The 18,722-nt window shown below is 40.1% G+C and overlaps 1 protein-coding gene across 1 annotated transcript in view; it reads right to left on the bottom strand.

Moving 5' to 3' along the window:
* LOC116335735 (glutamate receptor 1-like) overlaps window positions 1–18,722 on the bottom strand; it is a 95,541-nt gene that overhangs the window by 32,021 nt on the left and 44,798 nt on the right. Inside the window, exons 4-9 of the mRNA XM_039618381.1 lie at window positions 17,560–17,613; window positions 17,012–17,170; window positions 15,803–15,970; window positions 15,143–15,247; window positions 11,510–11,620; window positions 10,389–10,595 (exon numbers count right to left, since the gene is read on the bottom strand). Of these exons, the coding sequence (XP_039474315.1) occupies window positions 10,389–10,595; window positions 11,510–11,620; window positions 15,143–15,247; window positions 15,803–15,970; window positions 17,012–17,170; window positions 17,560–17,613 (804 nt within the window). The remainder of the gene's footprint in view (window positions 1–10,388; window positions 10,596–11,509; window positions 11,621–15,142; window positions 15,248–15,802; window positions 15,971–17,011; window positions 17,171–17,559; window positions 17,614–18,722) is intronic.

Below are 18,722 nucleotides of genomic sequence, written 5' to 3'. Positions count from 1 at the left end.
GATGTGCACGGATGGTGTGTAAATGCAAATGAGCAGCGGAGACGCGCAGAGAGGGTGGTTTCAGTTTTCGAGAGGACTGAGCTTTTTGCTAAATGCCTGTATATAAGAGGTTGGTTTTGCTTATTATGAGAGTGTAAATACAGTTTGAATATATTAGTGTGGATGTATAGTAAATGACTGAATTTTGATAGATGTATAGTTCGTGAGCCATAAATGTTGGTGTGTTCATTTTCAGTTATGTGTGTGTGGGGAGAAGCTGTGAGACGATGAGAGGTTTCAGTTTTCTTTTTCTTTTTCTTTTGACTTGCTCTTTCTGATCATGGAAGGCATGTCCAAAATACTCGTATGAAAGCGTATTTTGTGTGATTTTAACCGTGTGAATGCTGTCAGTATTTGATTTGAGTGACGCTGCATGATTTGTCTGAGTGAGTGGAAAATGGAAGTTTGAGAGAGAGAAGGCAGTGTGTGTGAGACGAGTCATGGCGTCTGAAAGAGGTTAGAATATTTAAAAGTGTGTGTGAGAGGAAGGTGTGTGTGACTGATGATGTCAGGGGAGCACCCAGAGAAATAGACAGAGTTAAATTCTAAGAAGATGAAGCGGATGCATGTTTTAAGAAAAAGTAATAAAGTAATAAAATTATATTAATTACAGGTTTTAGAAAAGAGACAGACTGAGAGAAATAAATACAGGAACTAACAATTACATTAATGAATTGAAAATGCACGTACACAAACTGTTACATGTGAAATTATTGTTGAAAGTTTAATAAAGAAAGCAGTTTACACTCCTTTAATTTCCAGAACCAGTGTGTCCCCTAGATCTGATAACACCCTTGCCCAGTTGGCTCCTGTAGTAGGCGGGCATGGAAGGCTGGACAGCCCATGACGGGTAAGATCCCACCTCGAAACCCTGGGACAACCTAAGGCAAGGCGCAGTCACGATTGCTCGAACCTAAGTCCCGGAGTGACCTTGGAGTCACTGGAGGAGACGGGATTTAACAGGTAAGGCCACTGGGCACAGACGAAGGGGAAATGTCATTAACAAGGATCAGTGATGAACCAGAGAGAGAAAATACACCCTGTCAAAAGGAGTTTTGAAACACTGCAAAAGAAACATTTACAAGATCACAAAGATCATAAAGAAACATTTATAAAAACCACACATACAAACAGAAAATGCACTAACCATACAGAGACAAGCTCATGAAGATTAATGAACAGATAATGATTTAAAACCTGGCTAAGAACACAAACATACGTAATTAAATCAGCCTGCTAATTTCATGAGGGTTAAAATGGTGTGAATGTTGAAGAAAATACACTTAAAATACACTTGGATAAAATAGAGTTGTTGTGGAATAACTCAAACGAAGCTGTATGACAAGGTAGTGAGTTATGGAAAAAAAAACAAAAAACAAAAGAGGAGTAATTACTTAGGAGTGCTCTTGCACTGATTTATCAAAGTAAGTGATTAGTATAGAAAGAAAATGAAAATAATTCAATAATGTGATAAGGTTTAAACATGTATTCCTCTTGTTAAGTTGGCTGTTGAGCTGTGGGTTTATGCAAATTAGCTGGAGTGAGTGAGTGACAAAGACACTTCCTGTGTGTGTGTGATTGAGGCTTTGAGGAAAGGAAGCAAAGTAGACAGTTCAGAGGTGCAGATTTGGACAAGAAATTTATAATTTAGTGTTGACACATTGTTATAACGTGTTTATATTTTAGGCTGAATCTAAGTATGGTTAAGTGTCAAAGGAGACATGGTTGTGTGTAAAACGGTGCAGCTTTTGACGAGGTTTCAGTGCATTGAATGGGTGAACTTTGAGATTGTTTTAGATTTTTGAGGCTGTTGTTTCTATTTCAAGAGAGGGAGTTTTGATAAACATGGACATGTCTAAAAGGGCCCATAGTTTTTGTAACAGTGCACTTAGAGAAAAACCTGTCAGGTGATTTTGTTTTGTACTTTGATGAGCTAATAATCAGCTCTCTCTTTTTCATTTTTGTTCTAAGCAGGCCTGGAAGACAGTGAACCGACGGCGCTGACAAAATTACCAAGTACGAAAATCAGGTGGGCTTTACAGAATTATAATTGATTACAATCAGAGACTGATTGGCGGCAAGTCTCTGTCTAAAAATGGATTGTATCGATTCAATCCAGTCAAAAGTATAGAGAACTATTTTCCTAAACAGGAAAACGAAATAAAACGAATGATTGAGCTCATTTTGCTGATGTGGAGCATCTGATGACGTGCGCGGAGGGCTGCAGATCAGCAAAAAATATCATGTGTGAATGCGTGTGAGTGAATGTGAGTGGTTGGACCAAGGGGGGAAATAAATAAAAGGTTGACAAACAGGAGAAGTGGAAGACTTAAATCTGGGGATGCTGATTTTGGGATATTGATGTGTGCTTTGAGAAAATTATTTACTGGGGTTGGATTATGTTATTACATTATAGAATGCTAAATGCTAAGAGGGAAACATTGATGTAACTCAAGTTGCCATTAACTGAGGTAACACATGATTAATAACTGTTCTGTGTGAGTTTATTTTGTGTCATGACACAGACTGGATCATAAAGGGAGAGTATGAAATGTAAAGTACAGGTTTTGTTTCCAGGAAGTTCCAAGGATCCAGACTTTGCATGGAGCAACGAGTTGGAGGAGATTTGACATGATGATTAAATTGATTTTGTTCCTTAAACACAGGTTTTCAGGGCTGGAGCAAAACACCGGAGAGGAGAATTGCTGAGCTGTTCTGGGAAATGAAATGACTAACCTTTTTCCTTTTGATTTGTTAAGCTTGGGTGAAGATGTTGAGTTTTTGCCACATGAGATGTGTCAAAAAGAGAGGATTTAAGATTTAATTTGTTTAATGTGAAAGGGTTTTACTAGGATTTTATAACGATTGGGGTTGTTTGATAATTTAGATATGGTAAAACTGAGGCAGAGATTGTTAATTCTAAAGAAAGGAGTAAAATGAACTGAATTCTGTTTAGAAGATAAATTGCTGGGGTTAAAAAGAAGTTGTACACCAAATTAAAGGGAAATTGTGGGAATAAAGGATATGCTTTGGGGAAAATAGTGAAGATTTTATGAGTAGAAAATGTGGGATTTCTTTTTGATTTTTAGGATAAGTTGTAACAGTGACATAATGCTAGAATGTTGTTATAAGGTAGGCTTTAGGGTAGAGGAGAGCTTTTATGAGGATGTTAAAAGTCTCGCTGACTCAAATGAATAATATTGGAGATTATATATGTAGAAATGATTTTTCATACACATTGCATTTTGGTGCCTTTAACGGAGTTGTGGCTCAGAGAGTCGTCTCTTGAGGGTCATAAACTTTTGGTTAACGTTATGATTAGCCAATCTACTGTGAGAATGACCTGAGTTTTGAAGGATTGCACACGCTTACAGACATACAGAGTTCATCAACACACAGGACAGTATTGATTTGAGGCCTAGGGCCTGAAATTCCTTTAGCTTTTAACTGAATTTGAGTTGGCCCAATAACAAATGACAGAAAGAGGAACTGAAGAGGAGTTTTGCTTGTAACTAAACTGAGTGACATATAAAATATTGAGATAACAGATGCAGCTCTAACTTAGTCCTCTTATATAAAAAGCAGTTACAGAATACAGAAATACAGAAAACAGAAGCAAAGGGAGAAAGCTTATATATGTTGGTTAAGTCTGATAAAGTTTAAGTTAGAAGGAGTCATTACATTAAAAGCAGCAAAATGAAATAAAATGATATATTCAAACAGGTTATCACCCAGAAAATGGGAGTTCAAAATACAGTTAGAGTTCAGCTTTTAGCTATGATGAAGTTTATCTAGGAGCAATTAACTAGGTGCTTACACTTAGTGATTAAAGTGGTCGTTTTTTCTTTGATCCTTTTAGTAGAATAAGCCCTTATAATGATTTTATGATGATTTTGCTTGTGAGAGGTGACTTAGATGAGAGGTAGGCCCTTGCAGCAGTGACAGTTTGTGCACAGGATGTTGATGATCAGATAAGGAGCAGAGAGGAAGCACATGCAGAGACATGCTTCCTTTGATCCTCTTAAAGACAACGCTTTCAGAGGTTCACAAATGCTGAGTAATGTTGAATGAGATATGAAAATAAATGTCGAAAAACCAAATACGTAATTAGGTTCATGGTTTGAGTAACATTAGGTTGAGTAACATTAGGTTTGAATAAAGAAGACAATTGAGGGACATAAGGCAGGGAAGCCGTACTAGGGAGGAAGTGTTCTGTTTCCTTTGCAGGTGGCCAGATTTCCACTAGAGTGGGACCCAGAAGAGGAGCAGAGACCACTTAAGCATGAAGTGTTCTCAAGTGGGAGCGGGCATTTTATAACTAAGACCACCTAGATGACATGAGGTTGTCTGATTTGTTAAGTCACAGGATGCCAAGAGAGGGTCAGAGCTAAGAACAGTGATCCTAAATGTCCATGACGTCAGGGGTGGACAGGGAAACAGTTGAATGGGCCAAGGAGTGACCCAACATAAATGTATTGCGACCTCTGGTGGTCCAGAGGTCGAGAGTGGAGTGTGGGGAATAGAAATATTTTATTGCTATTATTTGCTGATATTTTATAATCATCATTACCATTTCATGTGATGTTGCATTCAGATGCATTCAGATGTTCAAATATATTGGTATTATATTAGTCTTTATTACAGGTCCAAAGAAGAACCATTTTAAAGGGTTGAGTTGAATCTATAATTTAAAAGTTATTAATGCTTTTATGATCTCTGTGTAGAGGGCAGAGACAGGAAAATACTCTCTGTGCCAAAATGAGACAGGAAACGAAACGCGTCTGCAGAGCATGTTTTGCAGAAGTGAAACCAAAAGCAGAGCGAGTGCAAGCCGAAGAGCCAAAGAGTTAGTATGCACTTATCTTTGATTTAAGCTTTTAGTAGAGGCTTTTGATCAAAACATTAATTCAGTAGAGTACACCTATAGGGATCACTGATAGGGGAAAGTTCAAGTTGCTTAAGTTAAGGTCAACTAAGGTTCAGAAAAGCAGATGCAGTACAGACAGACAAATAGTGAGAGGTCATGACACGTCGCAGTACACAACATGCACGCGCCCTTGCACGTGTGTGCGCACTCACACACACACCATAACAGATCTATTTTGGTAGGGCAGAAATGCAGAAGTGTGCCAAGTACTTAGAGGAAGTGCACCCGACAAGCGACAGCGAAGAGGGGAAGCACCCGACCAAGACAATGTTTTTAGAGCAATGTTAAAGGTCATGGAACATTTTGTGGTTTGGATTGACGTAAGCTGTACTATTGTCTATTTTTGTAAAAGAGGGGGGCTTTGTTATTGTACCCATATAAAACCTTGTCTCATGATTGTAAGTTCAGTTCAACACTGATTGGGTTGTTGAACTCACACATGTGTTCATTAAAATGCCGTCTAAATTGCACACGCCTGGATCTGTGGTTTTTATGGATTCTTCTCTCAACATTGAACCCTTAACAAATGGCATGGTGGTGGAGTATCCCTCGTTGGCTGATGGCTGCCCACAGAGTGACATTCCTTCTACGCTGACCAGGGACATTTACAATAGCCCAATGGCCAATTATGTTCCTCCCCCTCCACCTCCTCCTCCCTGGTGTCCTAGACCTCCATCTCCTCCTCCTCCTCGACCTCTCCCTTAGCATGTCTTTGGATCCATTGTTTCAAACCTGAATGAGCTGACTTTGGCCGTTTTGTCTATCCATCAAAGTTTCTGATTGGTGTGTGATACATTTTGACTCCTAATGTTTCCACTTCGAAAATTGTGTGCTAATTGAGCTAAAGCTGTGCTGATGTGAGTTAACATTACTGACTGCTAGTGCTTTCTAATAGAGATGGACCGATCCAATATTACGGAGAGAAATAAAAAATGTAATCCGATCCATTAAATATCACAAAAGCACCTCACAAAACTTGCGACATGGTGTAACTCAGCTCATAATTAGCTCTGCTTTCAATACGATACTCCCGGACAGACTAATAGTTAAACTGCTGGAAATCGGACTTCCTTCTACCACCTGCCGCTGGATCAGAGACTTCCTCTCAGACCGTGTACAGAGAGTTAGAGTGGGGCCTCATCTTTCCTCCGCCCTCAGCCTTAACACCACCACAAGGCTGTGTACTGAGTCCCCTACTGTACACTCTGTACACACATGACTGTGTTAGTACCCACCCAGACAACGCAGTCATCAAGTTTGCAGATGATACCACCGTGGTGGGGCTCATCTCTGGGGGAGATGAGACGGCGTACAGAGCTGAAGTTCAGAGGCTGTCAGATTGGTGTGTAGATAACAACCTGGACCTCAATACCACCAAGACAAAAGAACTTGTTGTTGATTTCAGAAGGAGGAAGTCCGAGCTGCAGCCTGTCAGCATCAACGGGGAGTGCGTGGAAAGGGTCTCCAGTTTCAAGTTTCTGGGTGTGCACATAGACACAAACCTCCAATGGAGCTCTAACACCTCTGCGGTTTTAAAGAAGGCCCAACAGCGTCTCCACTTTCTGAGAATCCTCAGAAAAATGGACCTGAAGAAGGAGCTGCTGACCGTCTTCTACCGCTGCTCCATTGAAAGTGTGCTGACATATTGCATCGGTGTATGGTTCTCCAGCTGCACCACAGCACACAGAAAGGCACTCCAGAGGGTCATCAATATGGCCCAAAAAATCATTGGACATCCTCTTCCCTCCCTGAAGGACCTGTACAGCACTCGCTGTCTCAAGAGGGCACACAGCATCCTACGAGACTGTACACACCCAGGACACCGGGTGTTTAAGCTGCTGCCATCTGGCAGGAGGTTCAGGCTGCTGAGGTCCAGAACAAATAGACTCAAGGACAGCTTTTACAACAGGGCAACAGCCCTGATCAACGCAAATAGCTGACCTGACGGGCTACCTACCTGGACTTTTTTTTGGGGGGGTTAACAACGGTAAAAACAGTAATAATAATAATATTTATATTTATAACAAGGTGCAATAATAACAGTGTGCAATACAAATACACTTATTCTTCTTTTTTATTACTAAGTTATTATACTGTGTTGTGTCGTATCGTGTCGTGTTGTGTTACATGTAGTGCCGACGTAGGACAGTTTTCCAATTTCATTGTACTATTGTACTATGTATGACTGTGCAATGACAATAAAGAGTTATCTATCTATCATAACCGTAGCACGTCAGAGCAGTGTGCTCATGTGATAGAGCTGCTGTGTGTATTTGTAGCCTGGCTACCAAACCAGCATTTCATCTCCGAGGAAGTTATCCCAGAGAGAAGTAAAGCAAGTGTGTAAGTTCATCTCTGAATGTTTGTAAAGCATTCCCACGTTAAGCTTAACAACCGATATATGGAGCAACTGCCTCTCTCTCTCTCTCTCTCTCCTGCCGCTACTTCAATCATGAAACTGATCAATGATCAGCTGATCGGCTTTTCTGTCGCGAGTCCGTCTCTGTTCTTTGTTTTTGGCCCACTTTGCACCAGAAAGAGGAAACCAGCGGCTGAACAACAGCAGCACGTTTAAGCTTGATAAGCTGTTGTTAGAATGTATTTAATATTACTTTCTACACCAGGATCCTTTTCTACGTAGCTGACGGCTGGTAACTGTGCAGGGGCGGATCTAGCAAAGTTTAGCCAGGGGGGCCGATAGGGCATGAACGGGGAAAAGGGGGCACAAAGACATACTTTTCTTTCTTATTCTCATTTAAAATGTCGAGCTTTTAATAAATAATTATCTGAATCTTACACCCAAAGTTTTAATCTGATGTAAAATGTATAGAAGTCCATTACTGTATATAGTAACTGTTAAGTCTAATATACCCTAGTAAGCTATAGTACTTTTTCCTTTGGGAAGATACCATCTGTGCAGTCTGCAATTCTGTTGAAGAAAGATGTTGAATCTATTTAATTATTCTTGAAAAATAATTTATTTCTGTGCATTTTTTTTTTACGTGCATTAAATTAAAGTTGATTACGTCAATTAAGCATCATGAGGTGGAGGGTGGGGGGTGGTTCCCTATTTTTTTTTGCTGGGAGTTTGCAACCCTATTAGTTAGGTTGCTTAATATTTCTGCTAAGTACTCTTTAAAATACCAGAATAGGGAGGATGGAGCAGGTTTAAGTTTATTAGATTGATCAGTGTTGCTGAACTATGAAATACTTTGGGTGCAGTGTATTTTTTGCATACAGGTATAACAGAATAGCTTTAGTGTTGTTGTTTATTTAAACTGGAGTATGAACTTATACAAAATGCAGCAAGATATTTAAAAAAGTGTTTTATTGATTATAAAATACACACTATCGGATTCATATCGGTATCGGCAGATATCCAAATGTATGATATCGGTATCGGACATAAAAAAAAGTGGTATCGTGCCATCTCTACTTTCTAAGTGACCACATGGTGTCAGCACTGAAAAATGTAGGGATTTGTGTGTAGAGTTTTGCAGTAACAGTTCACCACATCTGACTCGTGGTAAAGCAGGGGCATAGTCTTTATAGTTCAGGGAAATGGGTGTGCTTTTTGAAAAGTGGCATTATGGTTTTGAAATTTGGGTTCACAAGATTGGTTATAGTGTTTAAGCAATCGAGAAAAACTGTAATACTTCAAGGTATTGCTGCAACTTTTATTGATCTTTGAAATTAAACACATGGTGTTAACAGTGTCCCACTGACAATCCACAGCATTCTTAACCCTTCTGTTGTTCTGGGGTCATTTTTAAACCCAGAGGACAAAAGGAGTATGGCAATCTGGAGGACATTATGAGGGTTAATAGGGAATGATAGTTGGGGCAAAAGATTATGTGACAGTCTGCTGGGATAGAACCACAACCACAAAAGTCTGGCTCACCTCTCTCACCACAGATTTAGTTTAAGTGACATCATCACATAAAATATTATGTTGGGCAGCCAGATGCTGCGTTTCCACCAATAACAGTTCTGTGCTCACCGGCAAAAGACAATGTCTGAAGCAAACTTCAATAGTGAGCAATATGATCTTGCTGTCAGTAGCCAGTAGTGAAAGTAACTTTTCACCGTTTTTAGCAGAAAAGTGATGCATGAGTGCTTCCCTTACATCATAAATGTGAGTGGACTCAGACATATTTAGAACCTTGTATGCAAATAATGGTATTGTAAGATTCAGCCCAAGCAGCTTTTTTCAACAAAAACACTGATAACACAGCAGCAGTGATGATTCCTCTCATCACAGGTTTAATTCATAGTCAGCAAAGAGGCGTGAACCCAGAAGGAGTGGAAGAAATCATTCTCCAAGAGTCGGCAGCAGCAGCGCTCGTTACTGTGATCACAATCAGACCCGTCACAGGTAAAAATCAGAATTCTTTATCAAACCACCTGTTCAACGAGCTTCAACATGAAAAAAAAGCTTTTCAGCTGCTCCCATCCATCGGATGTTAAAACTGAAGCTACCAACATACAGTTAAAGTTTGTGCAGCCTCTGTTAAAGCTACAAGTATTTAGCCATAAATTATTGACACATTACCTTAAAAAATTGCAACTAGCGGCTCAACTGGTGACGGATCAGTAACATAACTGAACATGGAAAAAAGCATCTTAGAGAGGGAGAGTTTCTCAGAAATAATTATGGGCACAGGTTCTGCCAATCTGCAAAATAACTTTCAGAATAACGTTCTTTAATGTAAAATTTGAATATCTCCTCATCTGCATTACATATCATTATCAAAATACTGAGAGAATCTGGAGAAATCTCTGTGAGCCAAAAACAAGGATGGCATGATCTTCAAGCCTTCAGGCAGCACTACATTAGAAACAGTCATCATTCTGTCACTGAAATCCCTGCATGGGCTCAGGAACACTTCAAGAAATCACTGTCTGTGAAAACAGCTCAGGGTGCCATCCAGGGTGCTCTGTGGTGCAAAGAAGAAGCCATAAACGAGCGAGCTCCAGAAACACCACCGTCTTCTCTGGGTCAAAGTTCATTTAAAATCGACTGAGGAAACCTGGACAACTGTTCTGTGGTCAGACAAGTCCACATCTGAAATGCTTGAAAATATGGACACCACAACTTCCAGATTAAAGAGGAGAGAGAGCATTTAGCTTCATGTCAATGCTCATTTTTTTGTGCTGATAACAAGCCTGCATAGAACTGGGGGGCATCTGGGCTTATGGCATTGGCAGCTTGCACATTTGGAAAGGCACCATCAGTGCTGAAAGGTATATGCAAGTTTTAGAGCAACATATGCTCAACATGATGATGTAAAAGCTGAGAGTTGCAAGCCAAATACAGAATCTTTTAAGATATTTACAAATGTCTTGTTGGTTTGTTAAAAATAAGATAAAAATAAGGAAAAGAAACATTTTAACTGTGGAAACGAGCATTGCTCACACTCACCCCATACACCAGCTCTCCCACCATGCCATTCCACATCTTTGTTTCAGGGTCTCTGGCGCCATATTTGCCGTCGCCTACCAGCTCAAGGCGGTACGTGAACCCGACGTGTTTGGCGATCTCCGCGGCGAGCTCAGCACAGTAACCTTCATATTTATCGTTTCCCAAAAACTGCTCGTGGTTCTTCTTTAGCATCATGTAGGGAGCTTCCTGTGAGGAGGCAGAAGTGTGAATGTCACTGCCGCTCTACTCGAGTATGTTTAACTTTGATTATTTTACATTGTGCTTCTCTAGTAAAAAGTGCCTCTTTTTTTCTGAGGAAAATGTGAGAAAACTTCCTAAACAGACTTCCTCTTTTCTGTGTTTACTGTTTATTTTGCAGTAGTAGTGCAGTTGTACCTCAGTATTCTAACATATCCAGACCAACCTGCAGATGCTGCTTTGATATTATGGCTGCTAGCTATAGAGAGATAAAGGACGCAGTCACAGCTTGGAGGCCGTGGTTTGCTGTATGTTTTACACTTGTTTTGCTTCTGTTCTGGTTTAATCTGATTTTTACTGTCGCTGGTTACGCTTACTTGCTTAAACCATGTTGCTTAGGTCCAAGATTGTGTTTTGAGTTAAGATATACCTTTTCACACATTTAATCTTTGCTATGCTGGCAGAGACAGATGGGTAAGTGAGGAAAAAAATGAAGAAAAACAAAAAATATATAGTTTTTGAGGAGTGGAGAAATATTATTTTAAATTTTATAGAAAGGACATTAATGTTGTGGCCAAAGAAAAGACATCCACAGCTGATAAGATGATATAAAGTCAGTGCAAACATCTTTACACAGTGATGTTAAAGCTGAGTTTTTGCTGACTGCAGTCAAGCAGCCAGAGCCTGAAATTCAACAGGTAACAGGAGCAGTCAGGATTTTATCTTCATTTGGAGTCACTGTTACAATCGCTGCCAAGCTCTTCAGGCTTTGATGTGACTCTTTTAGTACAGAGATTTGTTACTGTGTGAGATCGTTGCCTAAGGTTTGTACGAAATACTTTACTTTTTCCAAACATAACAAGTAATATATTACTACACTGTGTGAAATATTTGAACTAATCATCTTGCCTTCCCAAACTTACCAGGATGGTAGTGACGATGTAGGTTTTGTTCTGCACATTGTAAAACTCCTCCTGCATCGGCCTGTAGATGGCAGTGTTCACATAGCCTCGCTTCTCATTCCAGAAGCCGATCTGGACACAAAACAGCACCATTGGACCACAACTCTATACTAATGTTATCATTACTGAGCCTCCTGCTTACCTTCCTGCATATTTAACGTATTTGCTAAGCTAACTTTGTGATGAATAAAATGTTTTTCATTTACATGTTTATTATGACACTTCAATACACTGTGGCCCACTTCACCTGAGAGTTTAGTAAAGTGGGACAGCAGATGATAGCATAAGTGGGATATCACCTTCATGTGTAAAGCAGCAGCGCAGATCGTTTCTTCTTTATTAAATAATATTCCAGCTTTTAATTAATGTAAATAAAAAATCTCTTTCATTGTCACTGCTGTGTTAACTGTACTTTGCAGCAGTCAAGGATAAATATGAAATATCAACTAAAACAACAGAGGGTTGAAATCTAAAAGAAATGTACAAAGAGATCCCAGGGAGAATTTTGTCTGTACGAGCTGGGGAAGCCAGACATTTGCATTTTTGCATTTCCTTTCTCAAGGTGCAAAATATCAGAAGGGGGAGCAAATAAATTAATTTGATAATGTTTGTGTCTTTACTGCTAATTGTGTTGATATTTAAAGCTGAAGAAAAAGCTTGTCTATGAAAGTCAAAGAAAAACAGAACTATTACATGAATTAAAGAGTTATACTTTCAGGACCATGGACAGCGAGCGCACAGTTTTCAGAATGATCTTTTGCGTTGTGCTCTAACATGTGGCTCTTAGAGCACAGACACACACACACACACACACACACACACACACACACACACACACACACACACGACTTCCTCATGAAATGTGAAAATCCTTTGTTTTTGTTTTTTGTTACTGAATGAAACCAACGTAGAAAATTGTGGTCATAACATTAACAACACCAGTTGCAGAAAACAGAACTAAACTTTTATCAGTCGGCATTTCCGGTTCAATTTATCCCTTAAAGTGATGCAAGCTGTCAGTACATAACAGCATTATGTCAAAATACTGTTGCACTGTTTACTGTCGATTACTGAAAGCTGATTTCATTCTATTGTCTGTGTCTGGCAGACTGACACTGTACACTTAGATTTAACATACACATTGTGTGACCTTTATTTATGCTTTTCTGATTACATTTAACAAGCTGCGCCTCTCCTGCTTGTAAACTGCCCACAGCTGATTATCATTTCTCAGGTTGTGACCTTGCACTAAACTGGATCTCTTAGCAGATCGGGCATGCCGTGTTGAAATGAACTGACTGCTCGTGTGTTTAGAAAATAGCACTTTTTAAATCACCTTTGAAACTAACCACATCACATGCTATTTTTCATGTAAGTAGCAAATCTGGCCGTTAATGTTTGGTAATGCCGAAAGACCAGAGCATAAAGATCAACAGAACCTTCACTGCAGTTTTGTAACACGTTAAATTTATTGAACTTTACAGCAGTGGAATTTTTTTTCTCCTGCATTTTCAAAGTTCCTGGAAATGATTTGGTCTAAACACGGCTAACAAAGGTCATTGCATGTTCAGAACCTCAAATTCACCAAGGCTCTGTCCCCTTTTCCCATGAACAGACTGTGTGGTAAACTCGCCGTCCTCCCTAATCTCCTAACTGTGTAATTCAAACATGCTGCATCCTGTGGTCTGTCTTTAGGTCTTTCTGGGCATTTTGCATCATGCAGTGATGATTTTTAGTCTTTTTTTCAGTTTTGTCATTTAAAGAGTTCACTGGACTTTGTCAGACTGACTTTGATTGGCACAAAGCAATCTTAAATTAAAACCAGTCAAGTGTGCAAAAGAACTGGTACTCAAACAAATCTCTTTAATAAACTGCATATGTGAAGGAAATGTCCCCATTGACATACTGCAATACTGTTCGTCATTTTCACCTCAGTCACACTTTCAGTCTGAGCAGTCTAAACTTTCAGACATGATCAGCTTTGATTCTTTAAGTTTTCTTTGTGTGAAGTCTTTTCCATCAGAAACTCTGACGTCCCTGTTTGTCCTCAATCACGTGATGAAAATATCCCACAAATGTATGACCGTAAACGGCAGCAAAACTTTAAAGAATGTCATTGGGTGTACATTCAGATTTGTGTGGCTTTTAGTCTTTATAATCCTTCTTGCACCTGTTTGGGTCTCTTTGCGTAACACTGTGAATCTTACATGAATTTGATATCTATTTTTAGTTGATTACCGCTTCTGTTAATTTCCCATCTTGTTCTACTTTTTTTTGTCTTTTTTTTTTTGTTGATCTGTTGATCTCATTGGGTCTCTCTCTTTATTTCTGCTTTGCATTTTTCATTTACTTAGATGAAGTTTTTCATCACTTTTAGTTGATTATAGTTGTTGCTGGTGTTTCTTTTCCAGACATTTTGTTTCAAACAGGGTCAAAGGGAGTCAAACAGGTCATCTACCAGTTGGAAGGTCACTGAATTGATCCACATGGCGAAGTCTCTTTGGGGAAGATTCTGAACCTTGAGGTACCCCCGATAGATGCAGTACATTTACTAACTATTTTATCATTTTTTTGCCTCAGTTCTGTCTGTTCCTGTCTGGTTTTGCTCTTTTTAGGTTTAATTACCACCACATACATTGTCATGTTTTTGGTAGTGTTTGCTCGAAAGGTTTTGAATGAATTCTGAAGGAGGTGCAGAGCCAGCTCATGTTTACAATCCATTAACCTTTGGAGGCCTTCAAGCTCAAACTTAATAATTTATTGGTGGAAAACTGAGAGATAGTTTCATAACTTAGAAACTATGATTCTTTCAAGTGTAATGTGTTTTGTCAACTTATAGAAAGTGCCATATGAAAATCATATTTGACCTCTGACCTCTCCTTCAAGGTGAAAGTGATAATAATGCTATAGAGCTATTTAAAACTGATCCCTACTACCATCGTTTGTATTGATAACATAAAGGCATATGGGGATTCTAAATATCTCATTATAGTTTGAAATCAAATATCATGTCACATCTCTGAACTCACTTTTACATTTCACGTCTGCATTTCACTCAAGTTTTACGGGCCTTTTGAGTCATTTTGTATAATTATATTTATTTTTTGCATCGCTTGTGCTGGTTTGTATCAGTTTTGGTTACTTTTTTTTTTTTTTTTTTGTAATTTTGCATCCATTTGCTGTTGTTTTGTGCCATTTGGTGTCTTTTGGGTGTTGTACACTATAAAGTTCCAGAGGCCTCTGGCAATTTTTGAAAACATTTATCTATTGGTTTCTTCCATAGGGCCCATCAAACTTTAAAATATCCCACTCTGATGTCTTGTAAACTACAAAGTAAGCAGAACTAACCAGCTCATCACAATGATAAGTCGTTGTGTGATGCTCCGTTTGATGGAATTTAATAGAAAGCTGAGAGTCGGCAGGTTTCTGCAGCAAACAAACGCAGCAGAGGCTGATTTCACTGATTATCGCAGCTTTAATCTGAGGAGAGGGAGCTAATTACTGGAAGGAGCTGATGCAGTGAAAACCTGCTGAGTGCAATTCCACACAAAACCGGACTGAACTGAACAAAACAACAAGCAGCGGGAGCAGCACCTTCCGGGGTCCGATGTGGCTGAGCTCCATCACAGTCAGAGTGTAGTTGGTTCGATGTCCACGCTCATCGAACTGGACGTGACCCGTCAGCCCCTCCAGACGAACCTGCGAACACAAAGAAAACCAAAGCAAAAATGAAAAACTGCAGGATTTCATAACCAGAAGAGCTCGGCAGCACTGATGGAGAGAGCCCGTTATTTCTGCTTTTAACACTTACATTGATTTTAAATTCCTCTGTGTTTAAAGTGCTTCACGCTCCGTTTGTTTGACATGTTTTTCGATCTACAGACTAGGACATTTCTGGGACAATTCAGGACAAAACTTTCATTTTTCATTTTCTCTGAGCTGCTGGAGCAGCCTGAGGATCTGAGAACAGCTCGGAGTTAATATTTACTTTCTCAGAGGACCCAAAAATATTGGTGTTTTTAAAGAGGGAGTGTTCTCCTCATTCCCTCCTCCGTATTTCTATTCGTGGATTGGAGCAGGTTTACGTGATTCACAGTTCAAAATAATCCTTATTTATCTCCCTTTAAACTAACTTTTTTCTGATTGGCTGTTTTTCACAAACAGAAGTTTTGAACAGCGGGTGGGTGGGGCTTCTGTGGCAGCTGCTCCCTCTGGACCCACTCTCAGTTCTGCCTGTGTGCTGTTTGTGCGTACCTGCTGCAGGGCTCTCTGGATATCGATGCCCTGTCCCCACGGAGCGGGCGGGTTGGCCAGGCACTCCCCTGCGTTGCCCCGGCGAGAGATGTCGATCCGTTGCCTCCGCAGATTCTGGAATGCCGTTGCCATGACGCTGACACCATCATAGGTCAGAGCTCCTGTGTACTGAGCAGTCAGGCAGGAGGACAGTGATTATGTTCACAGTTTTATTGGTGACACAATGAGACGAGCTTTTGCTTTAAACAGGCAGAAATGTGGGTTTTTTTGTTCTTTCCTTAAATAGATTCAAAATAGAAGTAAAATAGAAGAAACAAGTGTGAATTAAAGCAATGAGGTGGATGGAAAAGTATCTGTGAATGATAGTTTGTGTTTGTGTCACTGCTGCTTTAGCCTGAACAACACCTGTTCATTCCTTTTGCTTCAGCAGAGTGACGATATTCAAGTGCAGCTACAAATGACCATTTATATCACACCTGTAAACATGATGTCAGAACAACAGTGTCAACACGTCATTTATACTGGGAGTGTTACAGTTCTGGGTCATTTTGACCCAGCATTTTCTGTTTCTTATGTTTTGGTGTTTTTCTGTATTATGATTTATGTCTGATTCTTTAGCTATCCTGTTTTTATGATTATTATAAATAGATGTTTCACTTTGGTTCTGGTGTGATGTTTATTCTTCCTTAAGTCTCTGTCGTCTCTGGGTTCCATGTGTTATATTCTTTCAGTCTGCCTCTCAGTGTCAAGTCTGCGTCTTTGTGATTTGTTTTGTGTTTTGTGTTGTATTTTGATAGTCCCAGTCTGATGTCAGTGTGTTCAGTTTTACTTCTCCCCTGTCTCGTTAGTCTGATTTCTCCCAGCTGTGTCTCCCTCCTGTTTCCCATTCCCTGATTACTCCCCAGTGTATATAAGCCCTGTGTTTGCCTTTGCTCTCTGTTGCGTCGTTAATGTCTGCTCACCCTCACTTTCACTGTGTGTTCTGTTTCCCAGCCTGCCTAGTTTGTTTTGTATTCTCAGTTTACTTAGTTTTTGTTCTGTTACTTTCCAGCAATAAAGCTGAGTGTTTTGACTTAAGTTTGCCTCCGTGAGTCCTGCATTTTGGGTCCTCTCTTCCTGCCTGCCTGCACACAGCCATGACAGGGAGAATACAATTCTGATTTCCTCACAAAGAAAAGATATGAAAACTGTGTGTGTGTGTGTGTGTACCTTGAGCCTCCTGCGAGCCACTTTGAGGTCTTTGTTGTCGAAGTCCAGCCAGTTCTGATTGATTTTCTGCACAGCTGGATCTGACCGATTCACCAGCTGGAAGCCGGTCACGTTCGGTCCAAGCTTCTGAAATTCTGTGACGTTCAGGTCCAAGAACCCCTAACACACACACACACACACACACACACACACACGAAAGCAACAGGTTTCACAGCCTGAACTTTCACTGCATCCCATACAACCCTGTCTTCAGTATAAATAAACAATGGCATCATTATCTGGAATTTATTTGCACTACTCTGTGTTTCGAGTTTAGTTTATTTCTTTAAGTGTTAAAAGAAAGCCTGCATATTTCCAAATGTACTAAATGAAATTTCTAGCTCTTTAAATTAATGAACTGAAACGCTGCAGTTTATTTGGAAACAGCTCCACATGCTGACAACAGCAAGCGCTTTCACGTCTCTGGAAAGTTTGTGCGCACTGTTAAAGTCATCTGCATACATCCTTCACCTCAGCCCTGTGTGTGTGGAAGCTGAGCCTGAACTCACCAGATTGGCCAGGATGTAGTGGTAGTTCTTCAAGTTCCTCTTCTGAGCAGCAATCTGAGCGGGAGCGAGAGTCACAGTAAATGATATGCTAATTACATTTTTCTGATGTTTCTAATGATGATAAAAAGCACCCATCACACATTCATCACAATCATCTCCATGTGTGTGTGTGTCCTCTCAAACAGCTGCTAATTGGAAGACTCAGCTGCTCTTTGAGGAATTAATTGCCCATCTTTGCTATCAGGAGGAGCTGGAAAGAAAGCAAGAAGCTCTCCTCAGATTCATGACTCCACTGACAGACGACAGGAAGGAAGGAAGATGGAGAAAAAGGAGAGAGTTTATGAAGAGGAGGAGGAAGGAGCAGGTGTTGTTTGACGCCTTCCTCTCAGGTCCGGCTTTTAATGAGCGGCAGTCGAAGAGCGTTCGCGAACAGCTGCTCTGCATCACTCGGCACTTCTGGAGGATGAAGGGAGGAGAACGCTGCTGGAGCGTCCCTCCTCTTCACCTCCTCTCCTTTCGCTTCCAGCCAACACTTCGTTCCTCTGGTTTTTCTTGGCGTTCATTCACAGCAAACAAATTCAGCTGATGATAATTTTCATATTGTGATCAAACACTTAACGGTTGTTATATTAAATGTGTACAAAACAGTGAAAGATGCATGTCGTAATTTTACTAAGTCAAAGAATTTGGATATTGAACAGCAACAGCAACACTGTCACCAAAACCTGCAGTTCATCTGATGGCCACAGTCCCTGACCTGGACCTGAGGACCATATTTGACTTGATGCCCTCGGGAGCTTTTGTAATGTAGTTATCTGCTGTGTAGTTAGTGGCACTAACACACCAGGTTTGTCCAATGGAATTTTGCTCTGATTAGCAGGCATCTGCATCTGTTAGCTGAATAGGAGCTAACTTTGCATTCTGTGTGAGCTGCGTTTGTGTCTGTTAAAAACACATGAAATGATACGAGTGTTCAGAAAAATCCATCACTAGATGAGCAAAAATGAGAAGAAAATATGACATTTTCCTGAGTTAGTAGGAGTGACAAGTGCTTTTCTGCGTGTTTAGATTTATGGCCTCAGCTTAGAATTTTTCTCGGTTGTAAAGAAGGTTAAGGTTGACTGCTCAGCTCTGTACTGGGAACACAACACATTACCACACCT

The sequence above is a fragment of the Oreochromis aureus genome, linkage group 10, assembly GCF_013358895.1.
Source record: "Oreochromis aureus strain Israel breed Guangdong linkage group 10, ZZ_aureus, whole genome shotgun sequence".
NCBI lineage: Eukaryota > Metazoa > Chordata > Actinopteri > Cichliformes > Cichlidae > Oreochromis > Oreochromis aureus.
Note: the sequence above shows the minus strand (reverse complement) of the source record. Positions and strands in the feature narration are given on the sequence as shown.